The 25,548-nt window shown below is 37.1% G+C and overlaps 2 protein-coding genes across 7 annotated transcripts in view; one reads left to right on the top strand and one right to left on the bottom strand.

The window, feature by feature from the left end:
• The first annotated feature begins 949 nt into the window (after positions 1-949).
• On the top strand, positions 950-21,585 carry LOC306887507 (retinoic acid receptor RXR-beta-B-like). Of its 6 annotated transcripts, none has more exons than XR_013785686.1 (12): positions 950-1,223; positions 2,207-2,407; positions 2,528-2,675; positions 5,619-5,798; positions 6,808-6,959; positions 16,089-16,218; positions 16,350-16,482; positions 16,571-16,612; positions 16,741-16,832; positions 17,421-17,526; positions 17,742-18,071; positions 19,869-21,581. XR_013785686.1 is itself a non-coding variant. In XM_079445271.1 (11 exons), exons 2-11 carry the CDS (start codon positions 2,261-2,263, stop codon positions 17,878-17,880), a joined length of 1,269 nt encoding a protein of 422 aa, XP_079301397.1. In that variant the 5' UTR covers positions 950-1,223; positions 2,207-2,260; the 3' UTR covers positions 17,881-18,236. The 6 variants fall into 6 exon arrangements, 3 of the variants coding, with proteins under 3 accessions (XP_079301397.1, XP_079301398.1, XP_079301399.1); XR_013785684.1 differs by having other exon boundaries at positions 1,081-1,223; positions 2,210-2,407; positions 19,869-21,585; XR_013785685.1 differs by having other exon boundaries at positions 1,089-1,117; positions 19,869-21,585.
• Positions 21,586-24,047: 2,462 nt separating this feature from the next.
• The window catches only part of LOC306887674 (FH1/FH2 domain-containing protein 3-like), a 171,265-nt gene continuing 169,764 nt past the window's right edge, over positions 24,048-25,548 (bottom strand). Inside the window, exon 25 of the mRNA XM_079445615.1 lies at positions 24,048-25,131. Coding sequence (XP_079301741.1) covers positions 25,049-25,131 — 83 coding nt within the window. The 3' untranslated portion in view covers positions 24,048-25,048. The remainder of the gene's footprint in view (positions 25,132-25,548) is intronic.

Raw genomic sequence — 25,548 nt, 5'->3', positions numbered from 1 at the left:
AATGCTGAGTACATATTTTCAAAGATAATTATGAAGTTGCTGTGACAGTTGAAAAACGATCACGTGGGCATGCATTCTGTGTGAGAATGAGTGCAAGTCACGTTGCAGATCAGACTGAATGACATCTGAGGAATGTGTGTGTATGTCTGTGGGCCCTAATCAGTATAAATATATCAATTTATTTTCATAAGAAAAGTTGGCACCTTCACCACATCACCTCAGATGACTGTTTCTGTCTAGGATTTTTTTTTAAAAGTGTGAATATTCAGCCAAAACATTAATGGGTTCTCAAAAACTGCAAAATACTCATCCCTAGAATTTAAGAGAAATTTTGTGTCTAAAACATTTTTAGATCTAATTTGTCTAAAACAAATTTAGATGCAATTTCACTGCAAAGTGTTTCAAAAGCATTAAAACAACTTCAGTATTGTTTCATCAATCCATCATGTTTTGGTTTTATATACATTACTATATATATATATATATATATATATATATATATATATATATATATATACACAGTATATATAAGGAAACCATAATTTATATGAAAATCATTATTTAGCCTATGTCTAAAATGAGCTCATTTCAGAGAATATGAGCTAACATGTGCTAATGTCTCCTTTCCTGTCTTTTGCCAAAACTGTGAAACATATGGCAAATAGATTTAAATTTTAGTGGTTGAAAGGGATGTCATATGACATTACTAAAATTGAATTTTATTGGCTGAACATTCTTATTATATTTTAAATGCAATTTTCTTAGCGCCATTTATAAATGTCCCATAGAGAGCTAACCTGACTTAATTTATGCACTTTTTCTCCTTTGCACTGTATGCAGAATATCTTCATGGGGGGAAATAAAAGGTGTTTTTCTATCGAGCATTAATTAAATAAAAATTAATGAGAAAAAAAAGACAGCCAGCTTTATTTGTTTATTCTTAAATAATAATGATGTGATTATTCCAAAGCTTTCAGACCAAATTACATATTTTAATAACTAAAAGAACATGTAGTACTTTCTGCGTATATATTTATTTAATTATTTGTTTATTTGCTTGCATATATTTCTTATGTGAACAGACTCTTAGTGTCCACTAGGAGGCTTGACTAACAAGGTATTTGTCTGGACGCAAACATTTATGGTGTAAACTGTAAAATATAGATGAAACGATGCTTTAAAGGACCCGAATCGTTGCTGTCGGAGGATTCGGCGTTTGATGGGTGAGACTGGAGTCGATATGCTCATATAAACTCTGCAAACTTCTGTAAAAATGACGGAAAAACAAACAAACACTTGGATGAGCTAGGCTAAGCTAAGCTAACATGGGCTGGCCGTATTATTTCGTCTCGCCATTGTGTTTTAGCATACAAGTGTTTGTATGCTGTACAAAATAATAATTGTACTTAAATAGATTCGTTTGTGCGTTTTAAACAGGGTATTAAGAGTGAAAGGCGTGGACCAAATTGTTTTCTTTTAATCATAAACAGTTAGCCGCCATTAGCATGTTAGCTGGGCTCCGCGCTGCGTGCTAAATAATAATCCAAACGTTGTCAGGAACATCAAAATAACGCACGTTGTCGTGTTAAGATGCGCTTATAGCACAGATTTTACCCGTTTTCGTCATATATTATCAATTACATATGGAGTTGGCAAACAGCGTTGATAGTGTCAGTTTTGGTGGGGGTGATTATAAGGAACAGATTTGGGCTGCTTCCCAAAACCTAGTGAGCTCCCTACCAAGGAAGCATTTTGGGCGATATGGGCGTGTTCGTAGTTTCGAACCTAGTGAGCTACCTACCTATCTAGACTGCGTTGTAGGTTATAATAGACTGTTATTAAAACGTTGGAACAATTTCATGATTCCCCAATATGCTGTCTTGGTAGGCAATTTATTAGTTTTTAATACACGGACATCGGCCTACTCTGCAGCAGGATTAATAGAGCAGTAAATAGCAGACAAAACGCCTCATTTTCTTTCCGAATGTACACATCGCAATATTTTTCTGTATGTTCTGATATACTCGAGGAAGCACATTTGAAAAGGTGGATAGTCTGAGTATGGCACCAGCTTTGCGTTCTTTTCCATTCTTCACTGAAATGGCCTTCTTGGGACTATAATGACATATCCAGGAACATTACAGAAATCTTTCATCACACTCAGTGTATCGTGTCTGAATCCCTCTTTGTGTCCACTCTATTTCAGTAGATTATCAACGATCAACAGTCTCCTATCTATTGGCCAGTCTAGTGTGCATCTATGAACTCCATACCGCCCTCCACTTCTGCCGTCAGTAGCCCTGTCAGCTCCGTAGATTCGCCACTGTCAGCCGTCAGCTCGTCCGTCGGCTCTCCCGGCGTTCCCGGCACGCCATCCATCGGCTATGGACCCATCAGCAACTCTCAGGTGAGCCTCATGTTCAAGTATTTCTGAACTTGTCCATATGATAAAAGGGCTGTATTGGTAGTCTTTTACTGTGCTAATAACTGGTTTTCTCATCACTCCTTGTCTATTTATCTCATGCAGATGAACTCTTCAATGTCTGTGTCTGGGTTACATGCTGTCAGCAGCTCTGATGATGTGAAACCCCCTTATGGCTTGAAGTCTATCAGTGGCTCTGGGCCAATGCTGTCCCAGAAACGCATGTGCGCCATTTGTGGGGACCGTTCCTCTGGTGTGTACTAGAACATAGAACTTTCACATTGTTTATTAGTGATGTACCCAATTACATTTTTGTACAATTCAATTCAAGTTTTTTTTTCTGGACCGTTTTTGTTTTAAAATAAAATGTAAATGTAAAGATTTTAATTAAATTTAAATTTATTCTAGCATGATTTTCAGTCACAAAGAAGTTGTGGCTCTCAATTTGATATCAATTCGGTTATATATCAGGAACTGTACATGTCAGCTATTCTTAAGTAAAAAAAAATCTCTCTCATCTAAAGCTGTAAACTATACAAGCTGTCCCCTGTATAGTTTAAATGCGTCATCGGATGCGATATGCACTTTTACAAGTTAGAACTGAAATGTGTGTTGGCACACATTGTGTACACAACCACCCTATAATGATAAAGATCCACCTAGTAGTTTTTTTTTTAATCTCGTTAAATCATTTCCCCTTTCTCATATCAAACCGTTGTCAGATGACTGTCTGGGTGACGTCACACAGACCCAGGCCCTCCCGCGATTGTTGATTGACACTAGCGTTTTACCTTAGACTAACTTACCCGAGTGAGTCCACCATTGTTTCGACGCCAGAGCAGGAGTAGACAAGAATGGCTCCTACATGATTGAGGTGTTCTTTTGTTGGATGTAATAATGAACATAGCAGTCGTCATTTAAGGCCCCGATATACTTCAAACGTAGTTCGTTTTCGTTGTTCGTTTGGGGGCAAAACGAAGTTTGAAAAGGCTGCGGTATGATGTACTGTTTTCGAACATTCCAACACCCCCGCGCTGCTTGAGGCAGGGAGTAGATTAATGTAAACGTGTCGCGACGCTCGTGCGTCTGCCCTAAACACAACAATGATGCAGTGAAGGTGCATCTAGGTCTTTTATTAAACGGGATAAATTATTACACGTTTTTATATTTTATGTGGTGTCATGATTTGATAAAAACAGGTTTATTATTGTATGTTCTTTTGGCATTTTATTTATTGTATAACATTTAAATTCGCTTATTGAAAGAACAACAGCAGCAGCAGTATGGTGTAACATTTATTTGAAACACGTGTATTTGGTACTTGCTACCTTCTAGCCAAGCTTCGTTGCAATTTCTTTCTAGGAATTAAATGCTTTCTCTGAATCTTTAAAGTCTCCCGCGAGCGATTGTACAGGTCCAGATATATTTGTGGCAGCTCAGCTATTCGACGCCGTGTATTTATGTTGCTAGTGACTTGGAGATGTTGTTCTCCTGCCTGAACTTTGTTGAATGAGAAACGAACCGGGAAAAAAAAATTGCACATCAAAGAAGGCGGAGTTCCAGAACACACCCACCGATTGCGTAATCGCCATGGACCAATGGTAGCTCAAAGGTGTTTAGGAGCCAAAGAAAGTTTCTCCAGAAAGTTCGCTTTGGTGAGCTGTTTCGAACTGCCGACACAAACTCAAAACGAACTTCGTTTCAGCCTGATTTTGTTCAAAATGACGTCATACCAGTTCGTTCTTCGATTTCGTTTGAAGTATATCGGGGCCTTTACTCCTGACATCTTAGCTGCTGAAGATGCAGTAAATTACCTTTGTTTTTGAAGGGGATGCGCCCCCCAATCTACCTAAATGTGTTTGTTCGTGCGAATCATTCGTGATCCAGCTTCACCTACAGCAGAAGTGAGTATAAGGTTCTTTTATGAATCTTTGCAAATTGCCTTTCCTAATAACGTGCTAGTTAGCAAGTTCCGTGGCTAAAGTAAACGGTATCATGAGAACGGCTAGTCACCCCACAGAAGAGAGGGGCGGGGTCAGCAGAGCTCATTAGCATTTAAAGCAACATGGATTAAAATGGCTTGCTGAAAACAGAGCTGATTTTGACAGGGTAAAAAGGGTGTTGTTTTACACTACGATTGAGTGATTTTAACCAATGTATGTTATAGACTTTTCATTAAGACCCTAAAGAATCATATCAACTTGTGGAAAATGCGCCCTTTAAAGCTTTAGTTGACTTTTAGATATTTAATATTAAAGGTTAAAATGAAAAACTATTTAATTCACTTGCTATATTATTTTTTAGATACAGGCCTAATAATCAACAGTAATAACTTCATTGTTTAAAAAATACATAAAGTGCACATTAGGCTGTAACAGCTTTTATATTATTTATGATATAATTATGTTTCTAATTAGACGTTCGTGTTTTATAACAATCAGTGACGGTTATAAAATTTGGGTCACATATTCCCTTACATACTGTTTTGAAATTTCCGAAACAAAATTAATTTAGATATTTTTTGGGAGGCGTGAGGTCAAAATTAGTACAATATGTCAAGGTAGTGCAACTGTCCTGATATCATAAAGAAAAAGCCTCATTAAAATAAAGAAATTTTTGAAAAGAAAACTGTACTAAGGAATCTTGCATGGTCTATGTATGTTTATTTCTTAAAAAATATATTTGAACAAACTGCTTAACTGGTTATTAACACAAATTATTGATAAATTGCTGATTATCAATAATTTACAATATTTGTAAAAAATAATATTTTACCTTAAAAATATATATTTGAGAATATTTTCGAAAATAATTAAGATCTTTACACTCACGTGTATTCAAAGTGTAAGGAAAAATGTCTCGGTTACGTATATATCCCTCGTTCCCTGAAGGAGGGAACGGAGACGTCACGTCATTACCAACAAATTGGGGAATCTCACCAGAGGGACCACCAATTCGTCGGGATCGACGTGACATCGAAATTGACCGACTGAAAGGCAACAGTAGTTACACCACATGACATTTTTCATGAAGTTGAAACTTTTGCTTTAAACTGGACTCTTGTTGCATTTTTTTTAATATTTTCTATTGATCCTAGTAGCCCCATTACACAGGGGATGTTGTTTACAGTGAATGTTTTGAAAAATTACATTTCTTTGCAGCTCAGAGGTAATGTGGACATGATTTGTGTGTGCAGGGAAGCATTATGGCGTGTACAGCTGCGAAGGCTGTAAGGGTTTCTTCAAGCGCACAGTCAGGAAGGACCTGAGCTATACCTGCAGGGACAACAAGGAGTGTCTGGTCGATAAACGACAGCGCAATCGCTGCCAGTACTGCCGCTATCAGAAGTGCCTGGCCATGGGAATGAAAAGAGAGGGTGGGTACCTGTCAGCCTTCCACTAAAGATATATCACTTATAGTATGGATTAACACGTAAGATGCACGTTCAGTAATATATAGGCTAGGTACTGTAGGTGGAGAATAGAGTCATGTAGCATTGTAATGCATTGTAGCAGCATTATGTAATGCAACTGGTGTTTGAATGGGTTTAATGGTAGGTCAGCATTGTGTGATGGAAATTCTTCATTGTTTTCATATGAAAAGGTGGTGTGAAATAGCACATGCTAAGAGAAGCACAAAGATCATCTGGAGTTACAGTGACAGCAGCGGATTGATTAGGTTTTGTTAAACAATAAGAACAAATAGGTCATTAGTCCACAGCTCCTGACAGCTGATGGAAAGCAAAGCATGTCATATGTGGGCGGGGAACAACCAGCAGGACTAAAACTATGGTTGGGAACTGAGAACCACTTATGATTTTCATGACATTTGGTTCCATTAACGGTTCTTGAATATTTGCATTCAGTGCCTCACTCACTGAACCCTTTTTGTGGTTCATGAATTATTATATGAAGAGCTGAGAACTCGCTGTATTATGTGGGTTAAAGGTACACGTGTAATTACTGATTTTTTTGACATATAGTTACTAACTGTTTAGTACTTATGTAAAAGAACCAAAAAAACAATAAAATGTGCTACCAAAAGTAATGGTCAGCAATTAGGGATTTTAAGTGGACAATACAGGAAAACACATAATTTTAATTTAAAAATAGTGCCCATGCACAACATTGCTACAATAACATTAATATTTATTTTACATAATATTTGCTCAAGTTAATATATATTGTAATTGTGTGTGTGTGTGTGTGTGTGTGTGTGTAATATATATACAATTTGCTGAGAAGTGTCTCAGTGATTTTTGTATTGCATATTTTGGTTTCAGGCCAGATCATGTACCACAAGACAACATCACCCAGTGGTATGTTACAGATGGCCGGGCTGATTCCTTGACATTTATGAGTTTACCCTCACTTATTCTCCCCTAGCTGTTCAGGATGAGCGTCAGAAGAATAAGGAACGAGATGGAGACTATGAATGCAGCAGTTCAGCCAATGAGGAGATGCCTGTGGAGAAGATCTTGGAGGCTGAGACAACTGTAGAGCACAGATCAGACTTGCACTCTGATGCCACTGGTTCAGTGAGTATATTTACACGCCACTCATGGCTGTGTATCATCCTTGTTGTTTAAAGTCTACATAACAAATAATATAACTAAGGAACCTGGAACCATTCTGGTCTGGTCTTAAGTATCACTGCATTGAAAAACACTGACATTTATCTTTGTACTTATAATAAATAATTGCATTAGGTTTAGGTCTGTATGGTTCAGTTCGGTCTATATAATATTTTTTTTAAATAATAATAACTTTTTTATATAATGCCTTTAAAGGTTAATGCTCAAAGCGCTTTACACAGAAAAGTATACATATTTAAAAGTAAAAAATAAGTACAGTGATAACAATAGAATTAAAAACACATCAGAAACAATATAAAAGAAAAAAAAGAAAAAGTCGGGCCATTGGTTAAATGTTTCACTTGCCTTGTCAACATTTTCACTGTCCCTGCCACAAAAAAAAAAAAGTTATCATTGTTTTTGACCCATGTTATCTTGTATTCTAATAAATAAGCTTATATGACATCAAAATTGTAGATACCAGTTCAATTTTACAATTCTCTATTCCAGCTTCAATACCACAGCAAAACCACTTGCCTAACGAATATGAAGTTCAAACATTCTTAAAGTGTTCCTATTATGGATTTTTGAAAATGACCTTTCATGCAGTGTGTAACACAGCTCTAAGTGAATGAAAACATCCTGCAAAGTTTTAAATCTGAAAGTGCAACGTGTATAAAGTTATTGTCTCTCAAAAGAAAGAGTCGACTCTGAATCATTGAAACGAGTCATTTTTAAAACGAATCCCAAGCCTTTTCAGGGCTCGCAAAATCCCTGGTAGCCCTTCGGGCAGGTACTCTTCAGATTTTGGTAGGCCGAAAATTAATTTAGCCCAAATAAAAAAGACCATTTTTAAAATATAGAAAATCTGATAAGTCTAAATGTCAGTCAAAAACATTTTCAATGCACAAATATCAACAAATACCAATGAAAGAATGTTATTTCACTATTTACAGGGTATCTGCTGAATTTTTAAAAGTCAATTTAAGGCAATATATGAACCTTTTTTAGAGCTGCACAAGTAAAATGAACACTGTATGAGTGGGGTTGGACAATGTCTATGGTAACATTTTAAGCCATAAAATGACATGATTTACAGTTTAGTAAATTTTTCACACACAAAAAGCATTTCAGCTTTTAAACCATTTTTATGAAAAGGGACAAGTCAAAAATATTATTATATTTAAAACATAAATATTACTGTCTTAATTGTTTAGATTTTTAGAAGGCACATTAACTTTTCACATTTACTCATAAACTCTTTCACATAAACTCTGTTTGCTGCATAAAAACATCGGTCGATATTCGCATTGATCTGAACATAAGAGACACACTGTAAATACAAATTCACTCTCTGCCACGAGGTGGCGCTTTAGGAGCAAATAGCGGCTTCTCCGGTACGCTAACAGCAAAGCAGCACCGTGCTCATATATACGCTGCTTTAACAGGCATAATAGGCAAGATGAAATGAAAATGCCAACGACACGTTTCTGAAGACAGACGGTTCCCTTCAGAGACCCATTCACATAAAAACATCTGCGCCGCGTTTTGACTTTGAAATGTGCAGCGCTCATATTTCTTGTCTTTTACGTATTTAAACCTTTGAATGGCCTTAAATTTTATACAACTAAATTGATAGTTTTAAGGACCTGCGGGAGCCCTGTATTTTAAGGTAGCCCGTCGGGCAGGGCAGTGATACATTTTGGTAGCCCGACTGGAAAACACAATAGCCCCAGGACGTCAGGCTAGCGATTTTGCAAGCCCTGCTTTTCATGTTGACGTCAACATGAAACATCTGTATATTGTCCGCCCACTTGTTGCACGTGCAGACATGGGAAACCATGACCCCCCCCCCCTCCCTCAAACACCGTAGCGGATTCCTGTGAATGCTCATGTTGAGAAGATGCTGTGCTCTGCACTGTGAGGGTAAATCCATTTTTATTTTACTGCCAAAGGACGAGGCTGTGAAGAATCAATGGTTAAAGTTCATTTTTACAGCAATACCACAGCAGTATAGCTCCAAACTTGTGTTGTGTCCCCATCATTTTATTGAAGACTGCTACAGTGTTTCCCATAGACTTACACTCTATGTGTGGTGGGCCTTCCCCTGTGGGATATATATATATATATACCAGTTCATATTTACAGCTCTGCGTGTTTGCTGCGTAAAACCATCAGTCGATTTTCACGTTGGTCTGAATGAAAATGCAAATTCATTCTTTGCCACTAGGTGCTGCTTTTGCAGCAGTAAAAATAGCTGTTTCTCCGGTAACTGCTGCACACAAAGCAGCACTGCGTTCAAAAAGGCTGCTTTATGAAATGGAAATGAAATCGACCGATCGGACCAATCACCGCAGATTAGCGTCACGCAAAGGAGAGTTTTGGAAAAATTAATCGTTGAGCGAATCTTTTAGGAGTTGTTGAGCAAATAAGGTAAAAGAAATGCGTATTATAAGACAATGAAAGTGTTTTTTGACCTTGCATGCATGTCACTCCCAAAACCAAAATATGAACATTTTAAAACCCATAATCGGGGCACTTTAAAGACAAGTGAACCGTAAAATTCAAGTGATCAATAAATAAGAACAACTGTACAAATTACAAGCAATACCACAAATATATAAATAGAACAAAGATACAAGCTAAACAATGCTTTAGGTTTTTATGTTTGTAGGTGTTCAGGTACAGAAATTGAATTATCAAATGTAAAGTAGCATTGCATATTCTTCAGTGTATAGGCCTAAATCAATAAAAGGGATAATGTACATCCAGCCAGTTGATATCGCAGAATAAAGCCTGACAGGCTTATCAGCAGCCTGATGCGAAGCCCGACGCGAAGCGGACCAGCTCATTACACGGTTACTTGCCACACAAGTAAATAATTAAGACATAAAATACTGATTTGAGTTGAAATATTTGAACGCAAAACTTCTGTGAAGAAAGCGGATGCTAGCAAGCAGCAAGTTCAAACTAGATAGACAATTAAAGGGGTCATAAATTGCCTTTGTTTGTTTTTTTTTTCATTTTGTACTGTTCTCTGAGGTCCACTTATAATGTTATCAAGATTTTTACATAAAAAGAAAACAATTTAAGTATTGGGCTATTTTCCTTCCTGTTTTTAACCCCCCTCATTAGGGCTGTGCGATTTGGGGAAAAATATATAATTGCGATTTGATTTGCGATTTTTAAATTTGCAAAGTCAAGCTTCAGCTCAATATTGTCAATAATGTGCAGCACAGTATGAGTATCGTTACCCTGCTGAAAAAAACAAACAAAAAAAACAATAGAAACCATCACAGAAATTCTTATAGTTTCCATAAAAGCCATTACAAAATTCATTTTTGTTTTGGGCATTATTCCAATAGGATTTCTGTTGTTCTATTGGTTGCCACCTGCTAGATTACATCCCACCAATAGAATGCATCAAATACCAGTAGACACCATTATAGTTTACATTAAAACCAATACAATTCCCATTATAACCCTTAAATCCATTAATCCATAAGGTTCTACTGTTTTTTGTTTTTTCTGCAGGGAAGATTATAATGGTATTACTACTTTTACAGAATTACTGAATTTTACAGGAAAGATTTGTTTATTTTTTTATAAATAAAGAACTGTATTTCTTTAGTCAATTATTAAAGTAATACGTATTACACGGGCTGATTTATTCATTTTTAAGTATTTGGGATTTTAAGAACAAGTGGGAATTGTGCTGAATGTTTCATTTCATCCAAGTGAAATTGGCAAGCAGTTAGACTTAATTTACATTCGTTTTAAAAGCGGAGCCAGGAGCAAGTGGACAGGTTGCGCACGTGCGTCAGGCCTCGTCCATATTGCAAGATTTATTGTGTATTGTACAGCAATACACAAAGCGCTATATAAATGCATCATTCATTCATTCATTCATTCATTCAAATGTTTCAACTTACTCACGGTTCGGTTTGTATCACGGTTTTAGAGTTACTGTTTAGGTACAGAAATTGAATAAAGTAATCAAATGCAAAATGGCATTGCATATTTTACTGTATAAATTAAAGATTAATATTTATTAAAGTTACAAAAACTATTCAGTCAAGAGCAGTGAGTGATTTCCTTATTGTTGCTGTATGATTAATGTTAAGAAAGTGCCATCACTTTAAGGGAGACACATTATGCCCCTTTTTACAATATGTAATATAAGTCTCTGGTGTCCCCAGAATGTGTCTGTGAAGTTTCAGCTCAAAATACCCCACAGATCATTTATTATATGATTTTTAAAATGCTTATTTTGAGTGGAAGCTCTGATTTTCGTGCCTGTTCCTTTAAATCCAAATGAGCTGCTGCTCCCGCCCCCTTTCCAGAATAGAACTGCGCCATTTCAGCTCGTACCTGCTAAAACCATCTGTTTTGGTTCTGATTATCATGTTTATCGCACTGAAATCATGCGTTTTAAAACATATTAGTTTAAACTTCTGATATACGGTTTTCTGACTGCACACATCCGAAGCACACGGACAGAAAGCGGCTGTCACAGCATGTGAATAAAGTAAGTTCTCATTCACACACAAGTTTACGTTAAAAACACACACGAGTTACAAAAACAGCCAGTTATGTCTGTGAACAGCTGGGAAATAAATCGCGTGATTATTTTATATCAGTGTGGCAGCAGCAAACAGTAAATAAATCAATAAATCCACTGCTCTCTTGTCTTCTCTGAGCATTAGAACTAGTACACCGTTGTCGCTTGCAAAATCAAAATGACGGCGCAGTGGGTGGAAAATTACAGCTGAAGGGGCGGTAATATTATAATGAGATCCCTTTGCCATGTCACCAAGGGAGCGAAATCAGACACGTGCGTTTTATCAGAAGCTTGCTGAAAAAAGCTTACTAAAACAAAGTTACTGGGTTAATCTTTTTCACATTTCCTTGGTTGGTAGATGCACTGGGGACTTGATTAAAGCACTTAAAACCTGGAAAAGTCAGATTTTCATGATATGTCACCTTTCAGAGAATGCACTGATCCAGTGCACTGATACAGCACGTTCGGCCGGCTATGTCTGCTATAGGATACTTACCAAGACAGGCATTTTGACATAATTTTTGTGTGATTTTGTCCATTCATACACAATACTTTAGAGAGAGCTTAAAGGGGTCATCGGATGCAAAATTCACTTTACAAGTTGTTTGACCATAAATGTGTGTTGGAAGTGTGTGTACACATCTAACCTATAATGATAAAAATCCACCCAGTGGTTTTTGTAAAATCCCCTTTCTCAAATCAGGTTGAGTCCTGTCAGAATGATGTAGTTCTGTACAGCCCCCCCCCCCCCCCCACGATAGTTGATTGACAAGACCGTCTTAACTTAGACCCGCCCTGAGTGAGCTGTGAGCTGTCTCCGATTAAGCGAGTGAAGTGTTTAGTTGTTGGATGTAATAATGAATATAGCAGTCATCAATTACTCCCAACATCTGAGCCCCTGAAGACGCAGAGGATTAACGTTACTTTCGCTTTGAAGGGAATGCACCGATCCCCGATCTGCCTAATCGGGGAATCACAACATGGGCTCAGGAATACTTCCAGAAAACATTGTCGGTGAACACAATCCACCGTGCCATTCGCCGTTGCCGGCAAAAACTCTATAGGTCAAAAAAGAAGCCATATCTAAACATGATCCAGAAGCGCAGGCGTTTTCTCTGGGCCAAGGCTTATTTTAAATGGACTGTGGCAAAGTGGAAAACTGTTCTGTGGTCAGACGAATCAAAATTTGAAGTTCTTTTTGGAAAATTGGGACACCATGTCATCCGGACTAAAGAGGACAAGGACAACCCAAGTTGTTATCAGCGCTCAGTTCAGAAGCCTGCATCTCTGATGGTATGGGGTTGCATGAGTGCGTGTGGCATGGGCAGCTTACACATCTGGAAAGGCACCATCAATGCTGAAAGGTATATCCAAGTTCTAGAACAACATATGCTCCCATCCAGACGTTGTCTCTTTCAGGGAAGACCTTGCATTTTCCAACATGACAATGCCAGACCACATACTGCATCAATTACAACATCATGGCCGCGTAGAAGGAGGATCCGGGTACTGAAATGGCCAGCCTGCAGTCCAGATCTTTCACCCATAGAAAACATTTGACGCATCATAAAGAGGAAGATGCGACAAAGAAGACCTAAGACAGTTGAGCAACTAGAAGCCTGTATTAGACAAGAATGGGACAACATTCCTATTCCTAAACTTGAGCAACTTGTCTCCTCAGTCCCCAGACGTTTTCAGACTGTTATAAAAAGAAGAGGGGATGCCACACAGTGGTAAACATGGCCTTGTCCCAACTTTTTTGAGATGCCATGAAATTTAAAATAAACTTATTTTTCCCTTAAAATGATAAATTTTCTCAGTTTAAACATTTGATATGTCATCTATGTTGTATTCTGAATAAAATATTGAAATTTGAAACTTCCACATCATTGCATTCTGTTTTTATTCACAATTTGTACAGTGTCCCAACTTTTTTGGAATCGGGTTTGTACCTAGATGCCTCATTATCGACTGTTTCTATGGGCCGCGATACGTAAGCCATCTGCCATTTTTGGAACGGTCTGCGAATCTTTGGGCGCATTGACTGTGTGTGTCTACAACAGCAAGTTATACGCTTGTATATCTTTGAATATTCATTGATTATTATGGTGAATGCGAGATGGCTGATGCGTCAACATATCTGGAGCGGTCGAATAGGGATTCTACACATATCTATGGCCTGCTCGTCACTCCACAGAAGAGAGGGGCAGAGTCAACAGTGCTCACTAGCATTTAAAGCAACATGGACTAGAACAGAGTGCTGAAAACAGCTGATTTTGACCGGTTTAAAAAGGTGTTTTTTTACACTACCATTGAGAAATTTTAACCAAAGTATGTGATAGACTTTTCATTAAGAACCTAAAGAATCATATCAACTTGTGTAAAATGAGCATCTGATGACCCCTTTAATATTTGCGCGGGTTTGCACGCTTTGGATGAGCGTACGCACAAATCTTCTCACTGCACGCACGAGCTCGCTTCCTCTGGCTCTTAAAATGTTTAAAATGGCTAGGCTTAAATGAGTTTAGTTTAAACACAGATATCAACGTGTGCTGTTCAGGTCTCACCTGTGCACGCGCGCTATCAGCACGATTACGGAATAAATGACTGCTCATTTTTTTTATATCGCTGTTGTAATGCACTGGGAAGCCAGAATGCACAAACAGAAACATACATTAGCCAAACCGTGTTTGTGTTAAGTGTTATTTATAACAAACCATATTACAGATGCATTGTCAGATTTAAGTGCGTGCCGAACCGTACACAATACATATCAATTGATCTGTAAGAAGAGACAAATCAGTTGTGATCATGGCACTTATTACACAACATTTCACCCCATAAATAATTAAGGCGATTAAAAAATATTAATTTAAGATGAAACTTTTAAAATCTTACCAGTTTGTTATCTTATAATCCATTACAGTGTACAAAACAATCATCGCAAAATGGCAGCAACTGCATTTGTATGAAATGAGAGAGCGAGTCCGCGATACCAGGATGACATTAATAATTGTACACATAATATTGAATTGAGTTTTAATATCTTATTAGCTAACCAAATGCAAAACTTCCAAGAAAAACTGTTCTGAGCCTGTGTTTTTAGCTTTTACCAGTTGTTATCTTGGAATAACATACCTCAGAATGTGGTGACTGACCAATCAGAATCAAGCATTCCACAGAGCCATGTAATAATCATCTTTAAAGCTATAAAAATCAGGCAAGAGCAGTGATTTATTATTTATTTATTATTTTTTTTCTCCTTTCTCTTGATTAGCAATAAGGATGCTGACAGCAGCTGTTAAATTAGGCATGGTCACTCAAATGTTTACGTTTACTTGAGACATAAAGAACTGTTTTTGAGGGCGCCAAGACAGATTTTCTGAAATACTTTTGTCTGTATTTGTCCTTAAAGAAGCTCAATTCCAGGCTCGCCCATTGCCTGAGACGTGGCTCTCTGTACGCACGGAACACACTGAATGGCGTTCTTATTCGTGTCTTCTTAGGCTTGAATGCTTTAAAACCACTTAAATGTTCAAATTGACCAGGTGTAATTGTCCACATGGAGATGCGTAAGAGAACTCGATTCGATCAAATTCGTCAACTGTCCCAAGTGTCTTTCACACTGCCCCCAGGCCATCAGGCAGTCCTTATTGTCGAGCTCTGAAATGATAGTAAAATACTGCTGAAAACAAGTGTCTTTTTTTCAAATTGTTTTTGGCTCAGTGTTTCCAAAAATTGTCCTTACTGTAAATGTAAGTGCATCCAAACAGAGTGAACATTTCATGGTTGGGGAAAAGGAAATATATTGTACACTCTGACTCTTTCTTCATCCAAGCAATAATAAAAATGTGTTCTCATCTTGTGCAGCCTAAGTGGAACAGCCAAAATGCTGAATCCGCAGAAACTGCATGAGTTCATACAGGTTTTCTGTTTCCCCAGAGCATTTTGGAATACTCTGGGGTTTTTATTGCTTAATTTAACATCACCACTCACAAAACAAATGTAATATAAGCCATATACACAAATTATTATATTTTGATGTTACTACCAGAGAATAACCTGATTTTTAATACGCTTTACATGCATTACAGAATTATTAGTTTGCATATAATCTCGTACAGTAGGTTATTTCAGCAAGCTAATATTTGGGAGTCTTCATGTAAACATGCTCATTGTCAGCAGTTGGCTTGCAATAAAAGTTGGTTAAAAGGTTTTAAGCGATTCTTTTGCAAAGTTATGCCAAGCATTGATTGTTGTCGACTGTTGCCTGGCAAAGTCATTTTCCTGCTGGGTGAAAAACAGCCCTTATTTAAAGCTGTTTAAATGCTGGTTTTCCCAGAACTGGTTTAGAGATTAGGATATTTTGAATTCTCAGTGTTTGGAGCTGAATATCCCCATAGACAGACTGACAAAGAATAAAGCACTCAGACGTTTGTCAGCTCTCAGATTCTCTTTTATTGTCCAGAAGTGCCAGAGGCATTTGCTCTCACTCTCTCCTCCACTGACTCTGTGACTTCTTTGTTCTCCAGCCCAATGATCCAGTCACTAACATCTGCCAGGCTGCAGACAAACAGCTGTTCACTCTGGTGGAGTGGGCCAAGAAAATCCCTCACTTCTCTGAGCTGCCCCTGGATGACCAAGTCATTCTGCTCAGGGCTGGTATGAGCATCTGACATTCTCACACTCATTTTGTCACTGTCTGTTTCTTTTATATTGTTTTATATTGGAACACAAATGTATAAATGTACACGAAAGCATTTTACTATAAGATTGTGATATTTTTATAACAGGATGGAATGAGCTCTTGATCGCTGCCTTCTCTCATCGCTCCATCAGCGTGAACGATGAGATTCTATTGGCCACAGGTCTACATGTGCCCAGAGACAGCACTCACAACTTGGGCGTGGAGGCCTTTTTTGACAGGTCACAATGAACTCTGTGTTTACCCTCTGTGTAATAATAAAGTTGATTTAGAGGCTTAACGTGTTCATAATGTGTTCATAATGTACAGGGAAAGTGCACAAAGTGCAGAGGTGGGAGCCTTATTCGACAGGTAATACCTGCTTATCTTGTGTTTACTTCATACCTGTGTAGATGGTTTGTGGGATGGGAACCCACCCTGCAGTTCTGTTGTTGGGGTGATTTATGATTATTAGTCTTAATTTTTTTACACCTCTGCAGGGTGCTGACTGAGCTGGTCTGTAAGATGCGTGATATGCAAATGGACAAAACTGAACTTGGCTGTCTGCGTGCCATAGTTCTGTTTAACCCAGGTAAGCATTTGTATAGGTTTATCTAAAAATGATTTAGAAGCCAAAAGTCAGCAATAGTTTGATCGATATTTCTGAATTTGACTTGTTTCTTTTTTGTTGATTGATTGATTGTAATTAATCGTTGCAATATAAATTTATACTAAAATATAAATTTAGATAATTTACTTAACCTTATGTTGTTCCAAACACGTTTGACTTAGTTTCTCCTGTGGAGCACAAAAGGAAGATATGTTTTTAAATATCTCAATATTTTTTGTCCATACAGTGAAAGTCAATGAGGTCCAATATTGTTAACTAACATGATGCCAGGATTTTTTATTTGTAGATGCATTGTACCTACAATAACCTGACAACATGTCATGTACATGCCTTAAACAGTTCTATTATCATGTAAAGGTCATAAACAGTTTAGGCAAAACCTGACTTGCACATCTAAATTTTGGCCCATTGCTTTAAACTGACTATGCATGTAAACACCTTCACAGGCATCTTGGCAGAACATATATTATGCACACCTTTGATATCAGAACTAGTGAAAAACCCAAAGAATGGTGTATGTTTGTGCTGAATATTTCCAATATTTCTTAGATGCCAAAGGTCTGACTAGCAGCAGTGAGGTGGAGCTTCTCAGAGAGAAAGTGTATGCATCCCTGGAGTCCTATTGCAAACAAAAATACCCAGATCAGCAGGGGAGGTGAGTGTTCTGTACTGATATGGGGTGAATTTCCTAAAAGTTTCATGTCTCTCTGACCCTTAGAATTAAACTTGTGCTGTGCCTTTAAATCTACTACATGTAAATGACCTCTTTTATGATTTATTTTATGACTGGCGTTATCATCACATGTGGCTGTGAGAGTATGAAAGAGGCCAATAAAAAATTAAAAAATCAACTCGCTTGCTTATTCACAGGTTTGCCAAGCTCCTCCTCCGACTTCCTGCATTGCGTTCCATTGGCCTTAAGTGTCTGGAGCACCTTTTCTTCTTTAAACTGATTGGAGACACCCCCATTGACACTTTCCTAATGGAGATGCTGGAGTCGCCCCACTAGCTGCGTCAGAGGAAGAATGGGAGACAGGGTTTTTCTACCCTAGGTCCTGGAGATAACTGTGACTGCACTTTTTCTTCCCAGGGGAATTACAACGATTGGTCAGCCTCTGGTCTGGGGGTATTTTTTTTTTTTAGTTCAGATATTACTTTTCTTTTTCTCTTGACTATCTCTTAAGTGCACCATAGAGTCTAGTGACCCAAAACTTGCCATGAAAAATTGTTGGTGCTACATTTCAACAGTAAGCTAATTCTTTATATATACAGTTGTGCTCAAAATTATTTATACCCTTGGTAAATATGATCAAAGAAGGCTGTGAAAATAAATTTGTATCATTAATCATTTTGATCTTTTATTTTAAAAATTAACAAAAATCTAACCTTTCATTGTAGAATAAGAATTTAAAATGGGAGAGAAATATCATTATGAAATAAAAAAATGTTTTTCTCTAATACACATTGGCCACAATTAATCATACCATTTGCAACCTCCTAATGCCAACAGTCTTTACCTATAATGCTTGATACATTTAGAGAACATCTGACAAGAGATCAGAGACCAATCCTTCATATAGAATCTCTCCAGGCCCTTTAGGTTTCCAGGTCCATGTTGGTGCTTCTCCTCTTCAGTTCACCCCACTCATTTTTTATAGGGTTCAGGCCAGGGAACTGGGCTGGCCATGGCAGAAGCTTGGTTTTGATGTTTGTTTGTTTGTGGATCATTGTCCTGTTGGAGGATCCAACCACGGCCCATTATAAGATTTCTTGCAGGGACAGTCAGTTTTGAATTTTTTATCTGTTGGTATTTGTTCGAATCCATGATGCCATCTATCTGAACAAGATATCCAGGATCTCTGGCAGAAAAATAGGCCCACAACATAAAAGATACAGCAGTATATTTCATTGTACACATGGGGTACTTTTTTATCCCTGTGTGCACCAAACCCATCTTGAGTGTTTGCTGCTAAAATGCTAATTTTTTTAGTTTCATCTGACCATAGAACCCAGTCCCATTTGAAATTCCAGTAGTGTCTAGCAAATGAATATGACATTTTTGAATGAACGATCAAATGGATAAACAATGTGGACTTCTTTTCACAGCCTTCTTTGATCATATTTACCAAGGGTATGAATAATTTTGAGCACAACTGTGTGTATATACACTATATTGCCAAAAGTATTGGGTCACCCCCTTCTAATGAACAGGTTTGACTACTTTAGTAATTTCTATGAGTACAAATCTTAATGTTTAAGCATATAATGATATTCTAGGGAATTGTGTGTTTTTAATTTTATAGCAACAGTTTGGACAGGACCCTTTTCTAGTCTAACATGACAGTGCCTCTGTGTATAAGACACGGTTCAAAAAGACATGATTGATTCAGTCAGTGTGGAAGAACTTGACTGGTCTGCAGAAAGCCAAGTCCTAATCCCAGCTGAACACCTCTGGTGTGACTTTATATGCGGACCTTGAGCCAAAAACTCATCACCAAACACCAATGACTTGTACATACACTATATGGACAAAAGTATCGGGACACCCCCTTCTTTAGAACAGAAAAAGGCACTAACAAAACTGTGGCAACAAAGATGGAAGCATTATTCACATATTTAAAAACTGCATTTCCATCTCTGTTGCAACAGTTTTGAAAGTGTTTAAAATGACAGTGCCCTTATGTACAAGTCATTGGTGTTTGGTGATGAGTTTTTGGCTCAAGGTCTGCATATAAAGTCACACCAGAGGTGTTCAGCTGGGATTAGGACTTTGCTTTCTGCAGACCAGTCAAGTTCTTCCACACTGACTGAATCAATCATGTCTTTTTGAACCGTGTCTTATATACAGAGGCACTGTCATGTTAGAATAGAAAAGGGTCCTGTCCAAACTGTTGCTATAAAACTAGAAGCACACAATTCCCTAGAATATCATTATATGCTTTAACATTAAGATTTGTACTCATAGAAATGACTAAAGTAGTCAAACATGTTCATTAGAAGGGGGTGACCCAATACTTTTGGCATAGTGTATATATATATATGTATATATAAAACAAGTTTAAAACTTAATGTTTTTAAGTATGGATGCTCCAGTTACCTGACTGGTTTAGATAAGTGGGGTTTACATTTTGATAGAACCATTTGAGGCTTTTAAAACACTGTGGATGATAAGCTTTAATCGTATGTGAGTGTGCTTCACCATCTCTTAAGTTTGGGTGCTTTCTTCCTGTACGGCTAATTTATTTTGCCCCGACCTGTAAGGACTGGTCAAGTGGGAAGATAGATGAATGAATTAAATCGGTATTATAGATTTAAATTGACATTTACTTTGCTAGTGTGAGAAATCTGGCAAAGAAATCTATATGCAATGAAGCTTGAAATGATGCAAAACAGAAAAGACTTAGATGTTTAATCTCCAAAAAAGCAATTTACATGATATTGTGCAATGTTAAGCCTAAATCCAGAGATGGACGTGAGGGAAATGCAAGCACTCTTTTTATTATCTCATGCACTCATTTTATCATCACATCATGAGTGCCTAACTGACATGCTTAATATGTTTTTTATTTAACGTTTGACAGAAGAAAGGACACACAAAAAGATGAATTTGTGTTCATGTCATCAGCAGTCATCGTACAAAGCAGGCTGATTCTCTTTCCTTTTCTTTTTGTTTTGGCTGAAGTGTCCTAGGCTGAAATGGTCTTAAACCTGCATTGGTTTTACTAGTTAACTGTCAGTTAATAATACACTCTCTTCTCTTATCACATATCAGGTAACTGTGTAAGAGTGATAATTCCTTAAGTAAACTGCACTATACACAAAAAATGTCATTCCTTTTTTCTTTTCTTTACTTTCTTTTTTGACCAGTGTCAGATTTTTTTTGATTTTTTTACTTTTGGTGCTTCGGAATCGACATTTGCTATTACAGCCCTAAAAAGTGCACATGTAAAACTGCAAAAAGGAAAAGTACAGCTGTCGTCAGGTTTATAGGGATACTAAATCTGAGCAGTATGAAAGTTCATTGGTGTGGACTTGCTGTTTGTATTTGGAAAACCTTCCAACTTGAAATTTCTACAATTAATTTCTTCTAGTACTGTGCAGACCCTATTGTTCAGGGACATTGTGTAGCTATTGTGTAGACATAGACAGGCTAGGAATCAATATATATTCTCTTGCTTTTATCACTTTCTTTAGTTTGTAGTTGGCATACAATTTGCAGTAAAGACATAGTTTGCACTGGATTTTACCATGAATCCTAGACTTTGGATTTTGTCTTTTATTTCTTTTCTGTGATCTGAGCTTATTTGCTTTTTGCTTCCTTTTGACCTACCATTGAGAATTTTGTTTTCCTTTCCTTTCCCTTTTTTTTTTTTTAATTTTTAAATTTTTTTTTTTTTTTGCATTTCCATGGCATCTCTCTGTCCTTAATGAAAAAAGTTATGGGGACAAATGCAAGCTCACTTTTGCCATATATATATCTAACAAACAAACAAAACACAAGGTTGTTTTTGTATGGTCTTGTACAACCAACATCTTTACCGCATTAGGCATGTCACATGTCTGTTGTTGCACTAAAATTGTCATACAATTATGATTGTAATGAGATTCCATCAGTTTCGATGTTGTCACAGCTCGTTTTAGAGGAGCTCTGTGACACTGCAAAAGAACCATCTGCTGTACATGACCCTAAATAAAGGTGGTGATATGTCTAACAACTCTGTTCTTGGAGAGTTTATGTAAATTGCATGTGCTATACTTTTCAATTGATTTGTTTTTTTATTGTTATCTCACAATGTGACTGGCTACGTTTAGACTAGTGCATTTTCGTTTTAAAATGCATAACTTTTGCTATGGTTACGCCTGTTGTTTACACTACTTTGGCATTTTCGACCCTCGAAAATGGAGGCTTTCGAAAACGCGGCAGACTCTTGCCTTCGTTTGAAAATTCAGAGGTTGCGTTTCAGTGTAAACGGTCCAAAACGGAGTCTTTTGAAAACGATGGCGTGACTGCCCACATTTGCTCAGTCTGTGTGTCCTTGGTGACCATGTAAACAATAACATCATGCTCATTGTACCTGCATGAATAGTCGGAGACGGAGGACGGAGAACTTTTCTGAAACTCGGTGAAAACGCCAGTGTAGATGAGGATCTGATAGCATACCTCCCAGCTAACTCTTTCTTGTTAATTGCAACTATACCTCAAAATGTTTTTCTCAATGTTATTTCTACTTCACAAAGGGGATTGCGTCTTTAAATTCCCAAATGTCTATACTTTTCAATTGGATTTTTTTTTCTTGTAATTGCGTCCCACGATGTGAGTTTTTATCTTGCACTGACTTCATATCATATGTAATTTGTTTTAATTGCTTTTAATGCCTTGTAACATGTAAAGTTGCAATTACAAGAAACATTACATGTCACAGTGACACTCCATGGCCCGGTTTCACAGACAGGGCTTAGACTAAGCCAGGATTAGGCCGTAGTTCAATTAAGACATTTAATTTTTATAAACATTCTTAGGGGAAAAAAAAACATTACTGGGGTGCATCTTGAAACAAAACAAAGGCACTGATATATTTTAAGATCAGTCGGTGCATGTTTATTTCAGTTGAAACAGCTCAGACTTGCAATTTAGTCTAGGACTAGGCTTAAGCCAAGTTGTTTTTATTATTTAGCAGTTTATTTCCAGAAACTTCAGTACTTAACTGACTTTACAAATATTGTGACTTGCAGTTACACAGCTGTGCCTTTACATCTTACAACGTGACATCATTTTGAATGTTTATCTCAGAGCAAACAGATTTCTGTAGATATTTTTCTAGTAATTTTTCCCACAACAATTTGGTTCAACAGAATCATGTTTTCAACTGAAAACAATTAGACTGTTAACAAGAAAGAAAGAGTCCAACTCGGTGTTCTGGGTGTTGCTGTAAAAGCTTTTTATTGCAAAGTACAGTAAATGCTTTTTCCTTTTAGGATTTAGAAGTAGAATTTTCACATTCTCGATCTTTTATTCAAAACCAACTTTTTATGGCACTTGAAGCAATGGGTGAAACTCTGTATGCGAGTGCAATAATATCAAAGGCCATTTGAGCAGGGCTGATGGGTGCATGACGATGTTTCAAGTCTGTGCTGCGTAAACACATGAAACAAGCTACGTTCACAGGGTATCGAGACAGCTCTATCCATTTAGCCACAAAATAAAGACATCGCCTGCAGACACTGTTATTGTTTGAACCATGCATGGCTTATTTTCTCTTAAATTAGAATTCTCACAGAATAACACTGCTTTTGACCTATAATACACTATTCTATACAAAACATGAACACAACAAAAAATAAAAACATTGAAGTGACATTTACACAATTGTACAGCATCTGTCTCATGTTTAGCCTCTACATCAAGGTTCTACTTTACATGTATCTAATCTCTTATCCACATATTACTCAGAGTACAAATCTGAGGGAAAAAGGTGAAAAAAGTCTATAATACTCAATTTTCCAATTCCTTTCGAAATTGCATGCTACACGTGATAAGGTGCTGAATGATACTACTATTATTGACAGTGGACACATGTCTCTCGGGTAAATGTCAAATTTCCACAAAAAAAAGCAGATTGATCAAATTTATTGCATTGAAAAAAAAAAAATGAAAAGGTTGCGTTGACAATCACTACACCTTCATAACATTCGGTAACTTACTCTCCAATCCAATGTGACTGTTGTGGGTCTGTAAAAATGTTCAATATTTTGAAGAATCGTTATGCAGCTCTTTTCTATTCATCCATGGACTTTGACCTATTGTTAAGAAATATATCTGGTGGGCTATAATTTGAAGGAATAATATAATGTTCTGTGACAAACAGCAAGTTTTTATTCACTGATCACTATAAAGTTAAATTTTAACTCACAACTTGATCAAAATAGCCAATTTATATCCAAAATATCCAGATTAGTTTAGAATAATGTAGGGAGAGGAAATAATGACAGAATTGGTCAACTATAAATCCTTTAAAATGCCCTAAAATCTTTCCCTCTTCCTTCCTTTCCTGACCAAATAATCAAATTCTTACAAAAACATTTCAAGGCACTCATTTTTATTATGCCATATATATATATATATATATATATATATATATATATATATATATATATATATTTTTTTTTTTTTTTTTTTACCAAATATGGCTAGAAGTCCTTTCATTTAAATAGACGATTGCCTACTTGTGCATGTTGCAAGTTATGAAATAATGTATTACTATAGAGATAACGTATGAGGAAATGACAGCTGGAGGGAAAAAAAAGAGAAAGACGACTTTCTAGTTAGTTAGCATTTGTGTGCAAAGTAACTTGAACATCTGTATCAATGTTAAACAGGTTTCGATCACACAAGGAGACTTAAGCAGAAATCAAAAAAACGTAACTCTTGCTCAACTTCAAGCTATTTGAAAGTAATCAGACATGTAACATAAGAAGCCCTGCTTTTTTAAAAGCAGGTAAAACAAACACGTTTTACCACAGCAGTAAACCAGAGAAGAATCGCTGCTGATTTACATGAGATATGAACGCTGAAGGTGCTACTATCAATGCCACCTGAATTCAACCAAACAGCCAGTACAAACAAAAAGGGTGAGAGGGCATCCAGTCATCTTCAAACAGTTCTTTGGGATCATTCTGAAGGCCACAGCGGTAAGAGACGGACTTTTGTCTCTGTACTGGAGAACTGGACAATCAGCATTCTGCAGGCTGTGTGTGTGTGTGTGTGTGTGAGCGTCTATAAATGTTGTGCATTAGGAAGTTGCACTGCAACTGTGCTTGTTCTCTTTCAAAAATGCATTAAAATAGATGTTTGGGATATCATTAATAATCCGCAGGAACAGTGAACATGCACCTGAGTGGTTTCATTGATACTCTTAGACCACCTTGGGACAAAATGCATAAGCTAGTAAATGGAGTAAAGTCTGACTACACGTCCCAGGATAAGTAAAGTATAATGGGTTAGTGATTATAATCCCTTTCACCTGTGAGAATACAAATAGTCCACAGCAATAACTGTCGTAAAACACAAAGCCAGAAACATGCACCTGCTCCAGATGAAAGCAAACTCAAGCTAAAGTGACCTGTTCCAGCTCATTTGTGTTTAGATGTGTGTGCCGAGACGCTGAGCGGATGCTGTCTCACACTTCCATCCCAGAGCTGCTGGCCAATCCCAGCGCCTGCGCCTCCTCTGGCGTAAGACCGTTCTTCAGTGTTCTTCTTACTGCAAAGAAAAAGAAGGGGTAACACTTTATATAGGGACCAATTTTCACTCGCACTGTAAAAAAATCTAAAATTGAGAAAACCTGCTCCTGCAGATTTGTGAGTTTTCTCAACTTGCTTTTGTAGGAGATTTGAGTTTCCTCAACTTTTTGTTGCATAAACTGAAAACAAGTTGAGAAAACTCAAAAATCTCCTGAAGCTGGTTGCCTTAAACATTTTAGTTTTGTCAACTTTTTTTTTTTTTTTGTGTATTTAACATTGGCTGTTTATTAGTACCTATAAATCACACATTCTGCAAGACTATATTCTACATCCCTCATACCTAAACTTAACAACTACCTTACAAACTATTAATAAGCAGCAATCTAGGAGTTTACTGAGGCAAATGTTGTAGTTAATGGTTTGTTACTAGCAAGAA

This window comes from Barbus barbus (assembly GCF_936440315.1).
Source record: "Barbus barbus genome assembly, chromosome: 21".
In the NCBI taxonomy this organism is placed as follows: Eukaryota; Metazoa; Chordata; class Actinopteri; order Cypriniformes; family Cyprinidae; genus Barbus; species Barbus barbus.
The sequence above is the reverse complement of the archived record's forward strand: the minus strand, read 5'-3'. Positions and strand labels throughout refer to the sequence as shown.